Below are 17202 nucleotides of genomic sequence, written 5' to 3'. Positions count from 1 at the left end.
CATTTACCATTTGATTTTGCTAGTTTTATACTGTCTTGATGTTTTGCACATAATTTTGTTGCTGCCTGTCTAATAACATGCAGAACTTTGGTCTAATTTGGTTGTTTTAAAGCAAAATTTTGATTTGATGTAGATATTGATTGTTTGCTAACTTGTTCGCCGTAATGGCGTAAGATGATGATTTGTCAGTTACAACCATTTTAATGAATGGAAATCCTATTTAAACAAAGTATAGGGTTACAGGTGTGGTTTTTGTATTTAAATATTTCTTAATAGGAACCTATATTTTCATTGTTTTTCCATTTATGCTTGACCTTGTTGCTGAAACTACCTGTATATGTGTACCTTTTTGTTTACTGCGATTAGCTTCATACGGCCTACAAAATTATTATCCTGTGTCGCTGACCATGCAGATATTGTCACTTTTGTCAGATTTTCAGATATGTCTCTGAGATTTGACGACTGCCAGAGGGTGAGAAAATATTTTATTTAGAATTTGGGTGAAGCCAACCTTTTCATAAAAAGTAATTAGCAGGAGCAGTGTGCCAGAGTTCACCGAGTGCTGGGAAACTGGGAGGACTGGTAAAGGGGCCAGATCTGCTGCTGAGCTGAAGGAGTCTGCAGCCAAAAGCAGGTTTTATTTTAATAAATGCAGCAGGGGAGGTGACACTCACACCAACATGTGCACGAGCCCCCCCAGTGACTTGTTCTCTCTCTCTTCTTCGGTCCTTTCCCCTCCGTTTCATCCCTCTAGTCCTCATTGAGAGGTTAGAAACCAGTCCTGGTGGTTGGCTCAGCTGTGTGTTCGTGTCCCAGTAAAGCTCCGTCACGGTTGCTCATGTCACTGTTTGTGTCGCTGTCTTTTCGTTACTAACCCAACGTGCCTCTTTCCTCCTCTCCCCAGTCAATCATGGAGCAGTTCAACCCCTGCTTACGGAACTTCATAGCCATGGGGAAGAGCTACGAGAAGGCACTCACCAGTGAGTACACCCGAACGTTTTCTTGTTTACTTTCCGTCTTCGTCCTTCTTTCATCCGTCCTGTCCGCCCAAACTGTCCAGGCAGAGGGCCAACTGACCCGACACTTGGCGCTGCTTTTCTATCCTCTTGATTTATCTCGAGTAGGGAGAAGGCATGATGACGACACATATTTAGTAGCTGATAGTGCTGTTGGTGTCGAGCCAGAGTCTCCTACAGAATCCTCAAACTTTGGCTCTGAGTTTGTTGCTCTGTCAGTAAAGTTACAGCAGCAAAGTTACAGCTACAGATATATTTAACCTATTTAAGAAAGATCTGATGGTGATTGTTCCTCTGTTATGATGTCCACACGTCGTCGTCCATGCCCTCCAGCACCAGTCCATCGATCCTAAATGTCCACCTCAATTGTTTGTCATTGCTTTTTGTGGCTTGCACAGGTGTGTTTGCACGGTCATGTGTTTGCGTGAGAAAGAACGATGGAGAGACTGAGGTGTACATGCAGTAGTGGCTCAAGGTTAAAGACAAAGCATCGGAAACGTCTTGGGGGGGAGCTAAGTGGAGCACGAGCCAATGGGAAGTGGAACAGGAGGAGGCGCGAGAATAACGAAACCCCTCATGGGGCTCAGGAAACCAGAGCGGGCCGAGCCGGTATCCAGGACAAGACGGGTGGGGAAAAAAAGAAACGGGAGGATTTAGATGGAAGTATTCATGAATAGAAATAGATTTTTGTAAGAAATGCATGACAGAAACGCTCACAAAGCCTTCTTCGTCGTAGAGAATGTCACGCAGCTTATTTGATTAGAGTCGATTCTGATTTTCCATGCCTCCAAATCAGAAACACTCGTGTACATGTCTTTAGATAACACCCACCTCCAGGCATGTTGGGCCCATTTATTGATAAGAAAACCTTCCCCCTCTGCTCTCAGATGCCACTCTGAGGTAGGAGGAGGAGGTTATCGGGGTCGCATGATGTTTTTAGGGGTGGTTTTGGTATTCTGTGTGCTTGGTGTGGAGCAGGGTTCTCCTTTGTGAGGGAAGACTCGGCACCAATAAAGGAGGCCTCACTCCAGTCTGATAGATAAGGCTAAAAATAGCCCTGCGACTCCCCGAGTGGGGATTACACTTCATCAATGCCAGGCAGCAGCACGGAGGCAGAGTTTAGAGTAGAGCGGTGCAGAGCGGGGCCGGGCACCCAGCAAGCAGCTATTGTCGCTGGAAACACGCCAGCACAGCCGCTGGGTTTTTAAGTAGATCTGGGGCGGCGGCTTCGCATCCCCCAGAGACCGCGAAGATCGGCGGGATGCAGGAAGGAGGCTTGACTTGTTTTGTTTGGGTTTAGAAGCATTTGGGCTCGATGAGGGCCGTGTGGTTTGGGATGTGGTGCCGAGTCAGATTCTGTGTTTAGCAGGAGATGTGTTGGATGCTGTATATCTGTGGGGTAAAGAACACCTCACTGGTGAGAGACTACATGTTTAAAAGCAAAGATCGGAGGAACTCTAGTCTGGGTTAAAACTGGGCTGCATTGGCTAAGATACAAGTACTACTCAAAAGTTTGGGGTCATCCAGACAATTCCACTTTTTCCATCAAAACTCCCACTTTAATCCATGTGCTAACATAAGTGCACAAGGGTTTTCTAATCATCAATGAGCCTTTCAACACCATTAGCTGACACAATGTAGCATTAGAACACAGGAGTGATGGTTGCTGGAAATGTTCCGCTGTACCCCTATGGAGATATTCCATTATAATGAAAACTGACTTTCAACAATTATATCTTCAGTCAAGTGTGAAACAAATGATTATATTTTTCTTTGGACATTCTTTCAGCTATTTCTTTAATTAAAAAATTGGTTTATTTACTGCTGAACCCTGTTTCTGGCATCTTTAAATTGCTTGTTTAAACGGTGATACTAAATAGGTTTGGTATAAAACTGATTAAAGCATGTCCTCATGTTTCTGAAGCTGAAACAGGATATTTTGTCTTAATAAACGACTTGAGAGGTGATCAACAACCTTAAAATATAAAACTGTATCAGATTTGACGTTGGCATGTCAAAGTATTTTTGTTGTGCAGTGAAACTCTGCTCCCAGTGCTCCTGCAAGACTTGTAAAGCTCCTTGGAAGACCTATTATCTAAACATGTTGAGCACAAACCGTGACCAAATGGCAGAATTGAAATCTGAATTTCACGTTAACTGTTAAAGAAAACAACGAACATTCTCACGTTACTCCTGAGCTAACGTTTCGTGTCCAAATTTGGAATCTGCAGCTCTTCAACACTGTGAAAACTGCTGTCTCTTCTCTTGGTGGTAGCTGCAGACCCACTTCATCTCCAATGATGGTCCTCCACATGAAGGTTGGATCATCCATCTTCTCTGGAGAAATCACTAATTTGACCTACTACCACAACAATCATCACGTCAGCAGAGCTTTTTGATCACCTCTCATATTCATAATCAACTAATGTCTCTAAAAGAAGAGAATTATATTGCTCTGGTACATTGCTATTCTTTTCTCAAGTCGGCTTTATATATGGGAAAAAAATAAAGAAAAAGGTAAGAGCAGCAGCAAGAATAATGAAAATACAAATATGATATAAGAATAAAATAAGAACACTTTTTTTTTTTAAAAACAAAAAACACTTTGTATTGAGTTTGGTGCGGCTTCTTAATATACTACACTGAAATAATTGAATCCAAAAGACTGACTTTTTTCCAAATGCAGCCCATTTGCAATCAGGCTGTTTACATGTGTTTTGAGCTAAACATCGTCAGACGCCATATGCTCCCTGAGAAGAAATGCGAGAGGGGATTTGATTGAGTTTGTGGAAAGCTTGATTTAGAGCGAAGACATAAAGATGGGCAGCTTATCACCGATCTGGGCTGATTTAGGCCCCCTTGTTTATGTTTCAATGACACTGACACTCTCTGGCTTTATATCACTGTTCTAATCCTCTTTACAGGCAGACCCTCCTTCCTCTTTCTTCTTCTCTCCGTCACTTTCCAGCTGACACCTCCTTAGGCTAATCCCGCCTCACCTGGGCCTGCCTGAGATTTCTCCGGACATCGATTAAATTAGCCTCGCTCATCCAGCCGTCTTAGCCTCACCTCCATCACCCGCCTCACCCTCTCCCACACTCTCACATCCCACCTCGGCTTAGCTCGAGCGGGGAAAAAGGGTCCTGCCTCGTCTCTGTCATAGCTTACTGAGAAGGGGTTGGAAAGGTTTACCGGCTTTTATCTTGACTTCGATAACAAAAGCGAGAGCGGGCCGGGTTGCTTCAGAAGTCACCTCAGAAGGGTTTTATTGGAGAAATGAAATTGTTAAGTGTGTTTACCGACCGAGAAAGCCAGGCGCAGCTTTCATTTTCAGAACAATAACTTGCATAGCGGCGGGCTTTTCGCTCGGCGTCTCTGCGGACTTTCACCCAGACAGCCGTGAACTTGGACTCAGAATAGATTTCCATTGTTTCGTGGCACTGTGATATGAATGCTTTGCCATTTTAGCCCTCTCTCTGGGATCCTGCATGGGCGTTCTCTGGCAGTTCAAAGCACAAACACCCATCAACATGACAGCGCTGTAATAAACTCAGCCCTCATCCATATGTATCTCTGGACTGGACATGTGTCCTCTGTCATCATGGCTGTCAGTCGCTGTGTAGCTAACCCCTGACCTGCTTTAATTCACAGTCGCTGCTGCTTGAGGCCATCTTGTCGCCGTTTTTTTTTTTTTTTTTTGAGGCCTGACTCGCCGTTTCTGTCCCGGCTTGTGTGACAATGCACCGCAGAGAATAATGGCTGACTATTTGAATTGTGGAGTGCTTTCTTTTCACATTGCTGCAGTGGAAAGTTTTGGCGGCATATTGTCATTCATGGTTGCTAAGATGTGAGGAGCTGTTGAGGATTTTAAGGATTTAGTTTTATCCAAATTACAAAGTACCCCCCATTGTAACCACCCATGCAAATAGATGGAAATGTACTTTTTGAATTTTTAAACTGGCACATATCAATTGCAGTTAATTTTTAGAGTTGTTGTTTTATCACAACTACAGTATTTGACTTGCAGCTTTCTCCTAAATACTGAAGGTTGTAGTATAGAGTTATTAATGTACTCTGCCTGAAAGATTAACAGAGACTCATGACTAAAGCATGATATTGGGCCACGTTCAGACAGACAAGCATAACGTCGACTTGAAATTATATGCACCTGTTGCATTATTTAACGCCGAAGGCCTGTTTGTGCCTTCATAATCCTTGGACTCAAGTTTTCCAAAGAAAATTTTGATAAACTAAAATCGTACGTTAAGTCTCAATTATACATTAGTGCACTCTACTTGTTCATCTTTTTATCCTAAATTATTTCTAAATCAACATGAAAAGTTGGTATTTGAAGCATATTAAATCATTTTAACCTGGATATTTTTTTTAATGAAATGATCTGGAGAGAGACTAACTATTAAGGAATACACCACAGACAAGTTGGGTGCTGTTTTTAGATCTGCCGTGTTGGTTACACATGACTTTGTCCATCAGTTTGAGCAAAATGCAGCCACACCGACTTCTTTGCCCGTTTATTTGAAGTCTACTCTGAGTAAACTGCTGTAGCAGTCTCCATTATAAAGTTAGACCATTTTAAAGTTGGAAAAAAAGGGATAATTTGTTCCTTGTGCTACAAAAAATAACAGATTATTCCCTATGACAGTAACATCAGATTATTCAACCATGTTTTGAGTCTTTGTAGTGGCATTTAGCACAGCATCGACTGATTAAACCCAATCCTTAGAGAAACCAGAACACTGTTTGCATGACTAGACGCCAAGTAAGAGGATGTCTTTCAGTAATTTTGGGTAAACTAGTCCTTTAAAAAGTAGCTTCTGCTGCAGACCGTGTTAGCCTCTACAGCTTTCTTTCTGTTTCCTATAGTTGCCTTCCATAGAGCTTTTTCTCTTCCTGCCTGGTCTCCATTTCCGCCTGTCGCTCTTTATTTCCCATGCCCAACCTTACCTCTCTGGGGGAAGGGGAGGGTTGTAGGGGAGGGTTGCAGAGCTGAAGAAGACATCATTTTCAACTCCGCAACCCCTGATCTGATGCCCAATGCTTCCATGTTTCCAGGTGTCACATACGCTGCAAAGGGCTACTTCGACGCTCTGGTGCGGATGGGCGAGATGGCCAGCGAAAGTCAAGGCTCTAAGGATCTTGGTGAGTCCTTGTAGTGGCAGTAGCGCCCCTGCTGGGGTGGAGGGGGGTTGCACAAAGCAGATGGTGGATGGCTTGAGCTGTGGAGCAGAAGCAGCTGATGACCGGCCTGATACCGGACGCACACGCATAAACACACAAACAGCCGTTTTTCCAAGTAATTCAGTAGCGAAAGTGAGCATTAATCTGCCTTTAACTGCACCTCAGAGCCGATTTGATGCATTATCACCCTCGATTCATATAGTGAGACACATTTTGATTGGAGTGGAATTAATTCTGCTTGATTGTCACAGCATGCCCATTTGGTTAATCCCTTGTTTCCGTCACATTCAGGGGAGATAAAGGCTCTCCAGTTGTGTGTTTTTGTTTTCTTTAATTCACCACTAAATTCACAAATTTGTCTGGCACACACGATGAGGACGTGGATTTGCACCCCATTCATTATAAGCCCTCAGTGTATTTACTGCGGTAATGAAAAACCTTCTGGTTTGAATGCCGCTCCAGCAAGATGTGAGGGAACACGTTTTTTTCCAGCTCGCTTGGCTCTCTCGCGGTGTCATCTGGTTCTGGTCGGATCAGCTCTGGTTCTGCTCGTCATAGTTTTAGCAGCAGCTAGGCGAGATGCACAAGCAGCAACCTCAGTGTGAAGTTGTGTTGTAGAGCCACTCACGTGGCGCAAGAGTGTGACGAATTTGTCCCGGATCACTGCAACGTCTTCGTTCCTTTTTAGATATCAGGCGTGGATGGAAACAGTAGAAAACGGAGGGACGATGGGGAGTGAAATGGGAATATCTGAGGCGAGCGGGGAGGATATAAAAGCTGCATTCATTATTCATGTGGGGAACTTTTTTTGGAGCTTCATCATTTCATGTTTTTTTTTTTTTCTCCCTGTGTCTCTTTGAGTAAACACTCGGTTGAGCTTGCTGTAATTTTGAACGATGAAAAAGCTCGTTAACTTCTTCAGATGTCCCGTTCCAATCACTTTCAGGTCATGCCATTTTTAGGGGTCGAGCATACGAACCTGAACCATTAAAAACCACTTAAAAGAATGAGCAGCGGAAGCCTTTGCGCTCCAAGAAGGGAATTTAATTGAAAAATATTGGCACCTGGCTGGAATTCTGCTTCAATAGTCTGCCAAACTGCTTTGCAGCATTAACTAACTTTACCTGTATGCTAAAATGCAGTCTGTAGTTATGCAGTAATTGCAAAGACTACGTGCATGCGTACGACACATTTAGAACCAAAAATGTTGACTTTGTGTGTCCCATCATGCATCCATACATTCACATTTCCATCAGCTTGTTTGCTTTCTGTCTTTTGTGCTTCTGTAGTCTTTTGTCTGCATGCATGCTGGGGTTGCCTGTTACTTTTTGTGTGTGTGTTCCTTTTTTCTTTTTCTGGCAGCCTAACCATGACTCAGCAGCCTTTTAACTCGGCAGAACCTCCCTCCGCCTCCGGTGAAATGACAGACCAGGCTGAGCAGAATGGATTGATGCCATCTCCACATATCGGCGGCGCTCAGAGCAGCCGTGGTTCTGCGGCGACCGAAGCCGGGTTGGACGAGGTTTATTGCTTTCGCGGATGCTTTAGCATATTCCATTACTCGTGCTGAGCCTCGCGGCCTCAGTAAATTACCTGGCAAAATGCAAATTACCTGCGAAGGGAGTGAATAATAGTAGTTTTGGGGAGGATTCAGGAGGTCTGGATATAGAGCCCCTCTGTAGGCCTGTAGGTCATGTGTAGCTGCTGATCTATAGATGACAATGTGTTCCATCTGTCACGACAAAAACGCACCTAAATGCATCTTTTATCACATTGTTTCCCAGTCGGAAGTAATAAAAACTAGGAAAGCACTGAAAGAGCGCAGTACTCCGCCAAGGCTGTTCATTCCCCCTTACGGCGTTGTCAGCAATGCAGCATTTTTTTTTAAAGCATTTGTTTATTAGTTATTTATGATCAGAAATTGCCACGACATAGAATGTGTTCACTTAATATAGATGTACCCACAAACAAAATTACCTTGCGCTGAGCACAGGCGTGTGTTCTGCATGTGTACGTTATGTACGGATACCGAATCATGTGATCTAAATATGTAGCGGGCGGCGGGAATTGATGGGACTCAGAAACACCCCCACAATTTAATCAGTTGTTCCTTGGATCATTTCTGACAGATAAGTCCTGATAAGTCTGCAGCTGTTGATTTGTAGTAGGATCACAATCGTGATTGTCAGCAGGCAGTTGTCATGGTTACAGTGACGCCGTGCTGCTATCTGGCAATGATACAGAAATCTTTACCTTTTTGGCATCACTGCCAAAATCTAATCACTTGGTTCGTGTGTTATTTCTGACCTTTCCTAAAAAATTTCATCCAAATCCGTTATTCCATATTTGAGTAATGTTGCTAACGGACAGATGAACAAACAAATGCTGATCGTCAGATAACTCCGTGGCAATCTTTGGCGGAGTAATAATGGAGACATGTGAGCAGCATCTGATTACACGCGAAGGTATTGGATGGGTGTAAATGGAGAGGCCGGTAGGGCGGGCTGGTGGGAGATAATTTCCCGGTTTTTCTCATTGGGCCGTTTCAGTGATGTGTTATAAAGTAAACAGCCTGTTTCTTCTTAATGAGAGGCTGTGGAGGTGCTTTGCTGAAGGTTGGGTGTTTGTTTTTCATTTTTGCTCCAGAAGAGGCCAGTGGAAACTGAGCGCCATTGTTCTGGCAAAATGTGAGGAAAATTCCTCGCGCCTGCCAGCTTATTAATTAGCAGATAACAAGGACTGTGTGTATTGTGGTTGAAGTGTGTTTCCTCAGCTGGCACGTGTGTGTGTGTTGCTATGACCGGAGCTATGACCACAGATAAGGCTGTGTGTATTTGTCAGGGATAATCACTCACCCAGGGCTTTACCTCACACTTCATAATTGATGAGGACTGAAGGCAGATTTGTAAAATCGGCCGACTTGTAATTGTTCATTTAATTGGGTTTTGTTGGGGAGTGGTGGCGAAGGGGAAATAACAGGGCCGGACTCTAAACTGAGCGAATTCTTGTGGCTGCCTCGGACTGTACTCCCAGAAACACGGTAATTAATCAGAGCACTAACATGAACGGCGGATAATGGCATTAGTGCGCGAGCGGAGGATGTGGAGCTGCATGTGACGGGCTGAAGTGAGGAGAGGAGGAGCTGAAAAAATGGATAAATTAGCTCAATTATTAATGTCAATGATCACAGCCGGGCTTCATCACTGCGGCTCTTTGAGGGAAAGTCAGCCTGAAAGTTGAAGGAAGTGGCATTGCCGTGTTTCCATCGTGTTTTTTCAGGTATTGCATTAGAAAAAGTTAATTTACGCTTACATGAGGCGGTTTCTGACCGTTTTTAAAAAGAGAATGGCTGTCATGGTACATGGAAGCACGTTTTATGAATAAATTCTCAAATAGTGGCATTCAGCTCGCTGTTTCTTCTTCTTCTCGTTGCGAAATGTGGCAGAGACCAGCTGACATTACAGAATAATTCAAATCAAACTTTATTTTTATAGCACTTCTTATACAAAAAATTGCAATACAAAGTGCTTTGCAGATTAAAAACGATGCCTCACCTTCTACCCGTTCCACCCCCCCACCCACCCTGCAAACATGCAGAGAAGTGACTGTCATTAAAGTAGTTAACATGGGGCTGGGTACAGACGAACCTGGTGAGGAAACGACACCTGAGAAGCCGTCTGCATCGAGAGCAGCAGGTCAGCCATGGCAACTTTCTTGAAGATCTTGCTCCATTTTTGTCTTGCACAAATTTAGTCTCTTCAAAGTTTTTTTTTTTTTTTTTTTTTTTTTAATTTTTGACGAACATCTGCAGTTTTTTTATTTTTTTTTTATTTTCTGAGTTCTTCTTCTCTGTTTATTACAGCCGTGTAGCCTACAGCGCCACCTTCTGACAATACTATGCAGCCTTGTTTATTCACACCAAAGCAGTCAATGGAAACAAGCCTCCTTTTTGTGACATTTCGTAAATTTGCTTCAAATTTCCTCGATACTTCGATGAAAATGTGTGGTGCAGAAAATCAGATGTTAAATTTTGACGCTTAGTTCTGCACGGTGTGAATTTTGGAGCGGTACTGTTGTATGGGATTGCAGCTGGGTTGCAGTCAGTGCACATGGCGAACATAGCTGTGGAGGCACGCATCCATTCCTGTGTGAAATTTGCTCACAGGTATGCGAGCCTGCAGGTGTAATATCAGCAAAAACCAACCAAACTACAACTGAAAACAAAAATAGTTATGAAAAAAGAGAATAGTACGTCAACTAAACATAGCATAAAAAATAAGGAAATTAGTGTCTGGTAGGTGATTTCTTAGTTGTAACAATGCTTCTTGGCAATGAATCTGATACCACTGTAAAACCTATTTATTTCCCTTTTTTATTTGGTGCCACGTTTGTAAGGAACATGCATTTGTACGATGAGCCATATCTTCTCTGTCCATGCCAAACAGCTTCTTCTGCTATTGACTCGTGTTTGATGGATTTGGTGATTGAAATATGAAGGAACAAGACCTGAAACGGCACCTGAGGGTACCAGAAGCTCAAAACAAGAGTCAATAGCAGCAGCAAAATAAACTGCAAATGCAAAGAAATAACCTACCAAACACAAATTGCCTTACTTTTTGAACTATGTTTGTCAAAAACAAAGTCGATTGCAAACACTTGAATGTTGTTCTCGGAGTCTTTGGCAATCAAATTATTCTGACTTTTAGATATCAAGATGTGCATATAATGAATCTGAGAATCCACTGAGTGTAGGATTTGGCGTTGTTTAGGTTTGAATGAGTCAGATTATTCTAATGGATTCTGGTTCTCATCGGCTTATCTCGGTCCTGCTTGTGATGCTTGAACGAGTAGGAAGGAAGCGCAGGTCGCCGTTTATCATAAATCATGAGATGAAAGCTTGATGTAAACAATGTGCAAATGCTGTCGTTATGCAATTACAAAAGCAGTTCATCTTATTGTGAAGCACTTGAATTTCTGTGTTTTACTTGAGATTAAAGTCCTAGTTGTAGGTGGACTGCTGTTACTCCTCAGTTGTAAGGACGAGGCTCTGTGTGCTGGTTTAAATGTGGATTTTTGATGCTGTGCAGATGGATTCTCCCACAAATAACCATTTTAAAAATTAAAAACCAGCTCAGTCTAAGTGCATGTTTTGTAACCACTTCTCGGTCGTCTGACAATTCCATTCATATTCAGGCCCGACCCCCTTTTTAGTGTTTCAGCTCCAGTTATTGGTATCACAATTATCTGAATGTGGCAAACTGCGAGAGAAGTGATTTCACACATCTTTTAAAAGCTTGTAACTTTAACTCTGTCGACGTGTCACTTTAGCAGAGATTGTCTGATACCCAAAAACGCACATTTATTGTAGAAACATGACATGATTATTATTCACTTTCTAAATAAACAGACTCCTCATCTGCTGAGCTGCATCGCGCTGCACAGCTGATATCCACAAACCGGCACAGGAAGAAGACGCCTTTCATTCAGTTGTGGTTTTTTTTGTTTGTTTGTTTTTTTTAATTTTCACGCAGAGTTTTTGAACAAGCGCTCTGCTGCAGCCAAGATGCTCAGCGGCTGCAGAGCGGAGCGTCGTCCCACTCATCCTCTCCTCTTCCACTACTCTCGTCGTCTGCGAACGCCCCCGCATTGATGTGGGAGCTCAGGCAGCCCTGGGAGAACACGCCGACTCTGCACACATTCTTCTAAAAATAGACCAAACGAAACGCCTCAGAAAGGAGGAGGAGGAGAGACGGGAGTGCGACGCTCGATCCGCAGCCCAAAAATGGTTAGTCGCTGTGATGTCAGCACGGCTGCAAATGAGATTGTCTTCCTTCCGTAGACTAAATATGGGCATGGCTGCGAGGGAAAAAGGGAAAAAATAGGAAGCTCCTGCAGTTCCGGTTTCCCTCTCGGACCATATAAGGGCTCCAGCATTCAAATGCATCGCTGGGCTGAGGTGGTGTTCGCTCAGCTCCGTGCTCTGAAGACAAGCATCCATTTGACTCGTTGCTTTATGTAATCTCTGCATTCAAAGCAGCATTTATTCGCTTTATGAATCCTCCGAGTTCATGGCTGTTGTTTATTCCAGACACTTACAAGGATTATAAAATCTCTGTGCAGTTGCAAAACAACGGAGATTTCTATTCATGAGAGGGTTTTTTAAATTTAATTAAACCTTTTATCTAATCAAGGGAGCCTCGCTGAGATTTTTCAAGTGTCCCAGATAGGCGACAATAATTGCAAGTTGCTGAGAAACCGTGAGATTAGATGAAAAACAGATTTAAACAAAATGAAAACTGTTCGTTAAAACCACTGACCGGTTAAGTGGATCGTCGCGCTACAAAGCAAAGTTCTCTTGATAATCTACTGGCATTCATGTGGATGTTTCTGTGAGACATCCCGCTCAATTAAGCCTTATTACGGACAAAAACAAGGACTTTAGGACAAACACTCTGCAAAAATGAACTAAGGAGCAGCTCGAGGAACACGACCAAGAGCTCACGGCGCCTAAACTCTGCTCGATCCTCATGAAAGCCACAACCCACAGGACTTAAAGGATTCGCTGCCAGTGTCAGTTTTGGAGTTGATTTAGCGACATTAAACACGCAGGTGGTTTTGATATTGTAGCTGGTTGGTGTAATTAAAAAAGACAAGAGTCTTACAGAACATCATCACATAAAAAATCCAAAAATATGATGACAGTGTCCACTTCTTTTTCATTTCTTACCTGTGAATCAAGACATGCAACATATTTTAAACTGTTCCTAAAGCTTGCAGATCTTGTAAATCATGGCACACTGTGGAAAACCCCCATAATTATGTAAAACAAACCGAAAGTTGGAGAGCTTAGGTGCTGAAAAAGTACATTAAAAACATGGTGGAATAGCACAATGTTAAAAAAAAAAAAAAAAAAACTGCGCAGACTGTGAAAATAACAGCAAGTTTAGCAAATTCAGTAATGTATACATATTTTTAGATGGTTTAAAAACAGAAGGAAATACTCTTCATAAAAAAACCAATTTTTAATGCGGACACTATTTGCAGTTTTGGTTTGTTTTTTAGGGGTTAAATTAGTGATTTTACTGTTCATTATCTATATTTTAACAAAATAGTGGGTAGAAAACATGCAAAAGAAAAGTAAACTGTACAGAAAATAAAACTAAACCTGTAATGTGTCTATTATTTTGTGTGTATCATGATTAATTATAAGAAAAAATCAGTTTAAATGGATTTCAGTTGAATTTTATGTCCACAGTCTCAAAGTAATGCATAAATAAAAGGTCCCAGAAGCTAAAATCTGACTTTAAATCAGTCTTTAAGCAGAGGTTTTGTAACCGTTACTCATTTAAAATCACATTAACTGCCACTGGATTCTCAGATTATGATTTCTGAACTTTCTGCCTAATGTTTTCCCACCAGGAGTGAGCAAATTAGCATAGCATATCTATGTATTTTTATTCTCCCATTCATCTCACACTCGTATGTTCTCATTGCCGTGGGCCGAACACGCTGTAGCATAACATCCATCTCATTAAAACAATTTTAGGTTAATTCGGACGGCCAAATTTGAGGTCTGGGAAACAATTACCCTTTGGTTAATTAATTCAATGCAACACGATTTTAGAAGGAGCGTGTTGGCCTTGGAGGCATGTTCCTCCACTCTGTCTGACATCCATTTAAAGGATAGTAGGCTTTCACAATTGGGAACAAAGCTCAGATACCATCAGCGATATCACTGACTCGATTAGGAAGCGACGGGGGCAGGTGTAACTCTGACGGGTCAAAAAGCTCAAATTTCCTTCCCGCAGTTTCAATATTCATCAGCGAATTTTAGCGTGCAATTTTCTCCTCATTTGTCTCTCAAATAATTACCCTCCCTTTGAGAGCAAAGTGGTTTGAATCACCTCTCAGGCTGCACAGCTGGACGGCAGAAATATGAGCAGTGGCCCCTTGAAGCAGGAGCAAAGAAATGAAGAGGAGATGGAAGCAATAATGAAAAACAACAGTGAGAAGATTCGCTGTTGTGTTGCTGAGTCACCGAGCATCTCTTAGGGAAATTCTTCCACGATATTGGCTCCCGTTGTCTCTGCAACAGCTCGAAATGTGCTCATTTTAAGGAAAAAAGCTAGTGACCTCGCCACAACCCTCATTTTTCTGAGCCTGCACAGGCTGAATTTCCCCCGAGCTTCAACCCCAATCTAAATTCAGCCGGCATTCGCTCTGCGTGGAGGGGAAACTGCAGCAGGAGCACTCTTTCAAAGCATTTTCTCTGCCTTGTCATCACGCTATCTCACCATGCAAAAGCTGTCCCACTCCCACGCACATTATCCCACCGGGGACGGCTACCGGCGCTCGTGTCCGACTTTAAAAAGATTGATTGGTGCATTTTGAATCAACATGCAGAGTCAGAACTGAGGGATGCTGCTAGAGTTTAGTCAGAACTGAGTTATATAACGATGTACAGTGCAGGATCACTGAGCTTTAGAGTCTTCATCTGCATGTTCACTCACTTGTCATTTGTGAAGGTTTGTCAGCTGCAGGGAAATCTTAAAATTGAGTGTTTCTGTGCAGAAGTGTACACAGATTTTGCAGGTGAAGATGCAAAAAGACATGGCATTTTGTCCTGTGCAGGATTAGGATTCATATTTGCCAGAAGGTCGCAGGGCTGCAGTGTTTTGTCAATTAGTTCTCAACTGTTAAATTAACAGACAACTCTTTTTGAGTCCTTTTTAAGAAACACAAAGCCTAAATTATCTGATTCCAGCTTCTTAAATGTAAGTATTTTATGGTTTCTTTCCTCCTTTGTAGCAAAATGTGTTTGGCTTGTGGGCTGTTTTTTTTTTTTTTTTTTAGACCAAACGGGTGATTTAAAATGGATTAATCCAAAAAATAATGATTAGTTGCAGCCCTTGAATAAACCTTCATCAAAGTCTGTTCTAAAAGGTACCAATTTAAATAAAGGCAGATGAATTAAACCCTATTTTTAGTTCAGAGGATGAATTTCTGTCAGATTAGTTGTGTTCAGTTTGGTTTAATTCCAAAAGTGAAATGATCAGCTTATCAACTATAAAATTCCAACTATTTTGATAAACTATGAACCAGTTTGAGTATTTTTTTTTCATTAAAAGGTCTAAATTCTCGGATTGCAGCTTCTTAGATTTTTAATATTTTCTGGTGCATTTCCTTTTCTATGACAGTAAATTGATCAACTTTGAGTTCTAGACAAAACCAGACTTTAGAGGATGTTTTTTTTTTTTTTTGTTGTTGCCATTTTCTGATGTTTTATAAACCAAAGAAGAGTAATTAACAATTTAAATCATCATGTCTTGCAGCCCTAGCAGCTAATGAGGAAACCATGGGTGCTTTTGGACGAATAAAAGCATTGTACTAAAGAGACTTTAGGCAGCCAGAGGGGCAGCTGAATTACTTAGATGGGCAGTTTGGCCAACCACTCATCCACACTAATGCGTTTAAATTTTAAAGTGGTGTTTTAAAGTGAAGGTCTCTGTCCAGACAGGTGTTTTAGCACAGTCTCAGAAATCTGGAGATGCAGGTGGAGGTGTAAACATGAAGCAGGGGATTGGTTGGGTTAGTTGTAGACAATGTTATGGAGGAAGAACTTCAACGGTGCACAAGAGATTTGATTAACTGCTAGCAGAGACAACAAGGTCAACAACACCTACGACATGTAAACATGGCAGCATGTTTACACAGAGACAAAAACAACACCACAGAAAGACACAAAATGGTCACTAAGACAAAACAACCACAAAGAAAGATACGGTAAGACAAAACAACCACAAAGAGATGTAAAACAACTACTCAATATTGACCACAAAGAAAAGCAAAATGACCTCAGTGATACTTTAAAGTGACCATAAAGAATGCAGAGACACAAAACCACCACAGAGACACAAAGCTGCCGCAAAGAGACACAGAGATACAAAACCCATACAGTACAGTTGAGGCTTGGACTTTCCAAACTAAAATAGGGTCAGCAGCGTTTCCAAAGTTCGGGTCCTAAAACTCTAGAGTAGCGTGGATGTTTGACATAAATGTAGCAGAAGGTCTGCATTTTTAAATTAATGTAGATGGGGCTTTACTTAAGCAGACAGAGGGGCATTTTTTTTAATCCCTCAAGGGCCTCACTAGTGTGGCGATAGAGCGGAATTGAATCCTGCGTCTGAGTCCCACTAGGACGCTGACCTTTTTTTTTTTTTTTTTTTTTTTTTTCTCTCCAACCTGTCGGATATTTTAATTCCTGTCTTGGGTCAACTTACTATTTAATTACTAAAACCCAAGTGACCGATCGGTGACGGGGGAACAGAACCGTTCTTCGTCTGTTCGTACGTCACCGAAGTGGCGCCGCGCTACCAATTTAGCTTCCTCTTACCGTCTCTGCCCTTTAAGAAAGTCCTTGTCCTCGTGTCAACCCAGGTGGCGAGAAACGAGAGGAAGAGGCGCATAATGAAGCAAGAAAGAAGAAGAGGGGGAAGAGCAACGTGTTTCCGCCTCATTAGCAGCCTTCAGACGGTAGAAACCTTGCTGCCAACAGGCCCGAGAACCGCCGCTTTGTTCGCCTCCAGCCGTCATTCATTCCTACAACCTGCAGCACCTGTGTGGAGCGCTGCATCCATCAGCGCTTTCAAACAAGCCGCCCTGTCAATGGCGAGCCGCGACGTCTTCCAGTGCCAGTCAAGCCACAGAAAAGAGATCAGTGAGGGATTTTGCATCGTTTCATTCCTGGTGTAGCTGGCCGGTAATGTGGCTTTAATAAGGAGCTGGACTCTGTGAAACGTCCTTGAGGTGTCGCATTGTCCTTGAGGTGGAGATTCAGCCAACCGGTGACTTAATGATGCTGATAATAATGTGAAGAATGCCGGCTGTGATCGTCGAAGGCACTGCGGAATTAAATTAGCTGACGTGCAACAAACTTTACACAAAGTGGGCCTTTTTTTTTTAAGTTTTAGAAGAAAAACTTTGAGTT

At 42.4% G+C, this 17202-nt stretch overlaps 1 protein-coding gene across 2 annotated transcripts in view; it reads left to right on the top strand.

Moving 5' to 3' along the window:
* The window catches only part of baiap2b (BAR/IMD domain containing adaptor protein 2b), a 106623-nt gene that overhangs the window by 28453 nt on the left and 60968 nt on the right, over positions 1-17202 (top strand). Inside the window, exons 2-3 of one of the 2 annotated variants that reach the window (XM_022190057.2) lie at positions 905-980; positions 6090-6176. In XM_022190057.2, coding sequence (XP_022045749.1) covers positions 905-980; positions 6090-6176 — 163 coding nt within the window. The remainder of the gene's footprint in view (positions 1-904; positions 981-6089; positions 6177-17202) is intronic. The other variant, XM_022190059.2, reaches the window with a different exon arrangement.

The sequence above is a fragment of the Acanthochromis polyacanthus genome, chromosome 19 (genome assembly GCF_021347895.1).
Source record: "Acanthochromis polyacanthus isolate Apoly-LR-REF ecotype Palm Island chromosome 19, KAUST_Apoly_ChrSc, whole genome shotgun sequence".
NCBI classification, from domain to species: domain Eukaryota; kingdom Metazoa; phylum Chordata; class Actinopteri; family Pomacentridae; genus Acanthochromis; species Acanthochromis polyacanthus.
This window is presented reverse-complemented; position numbering and strand designations above follow the sequence as displayed.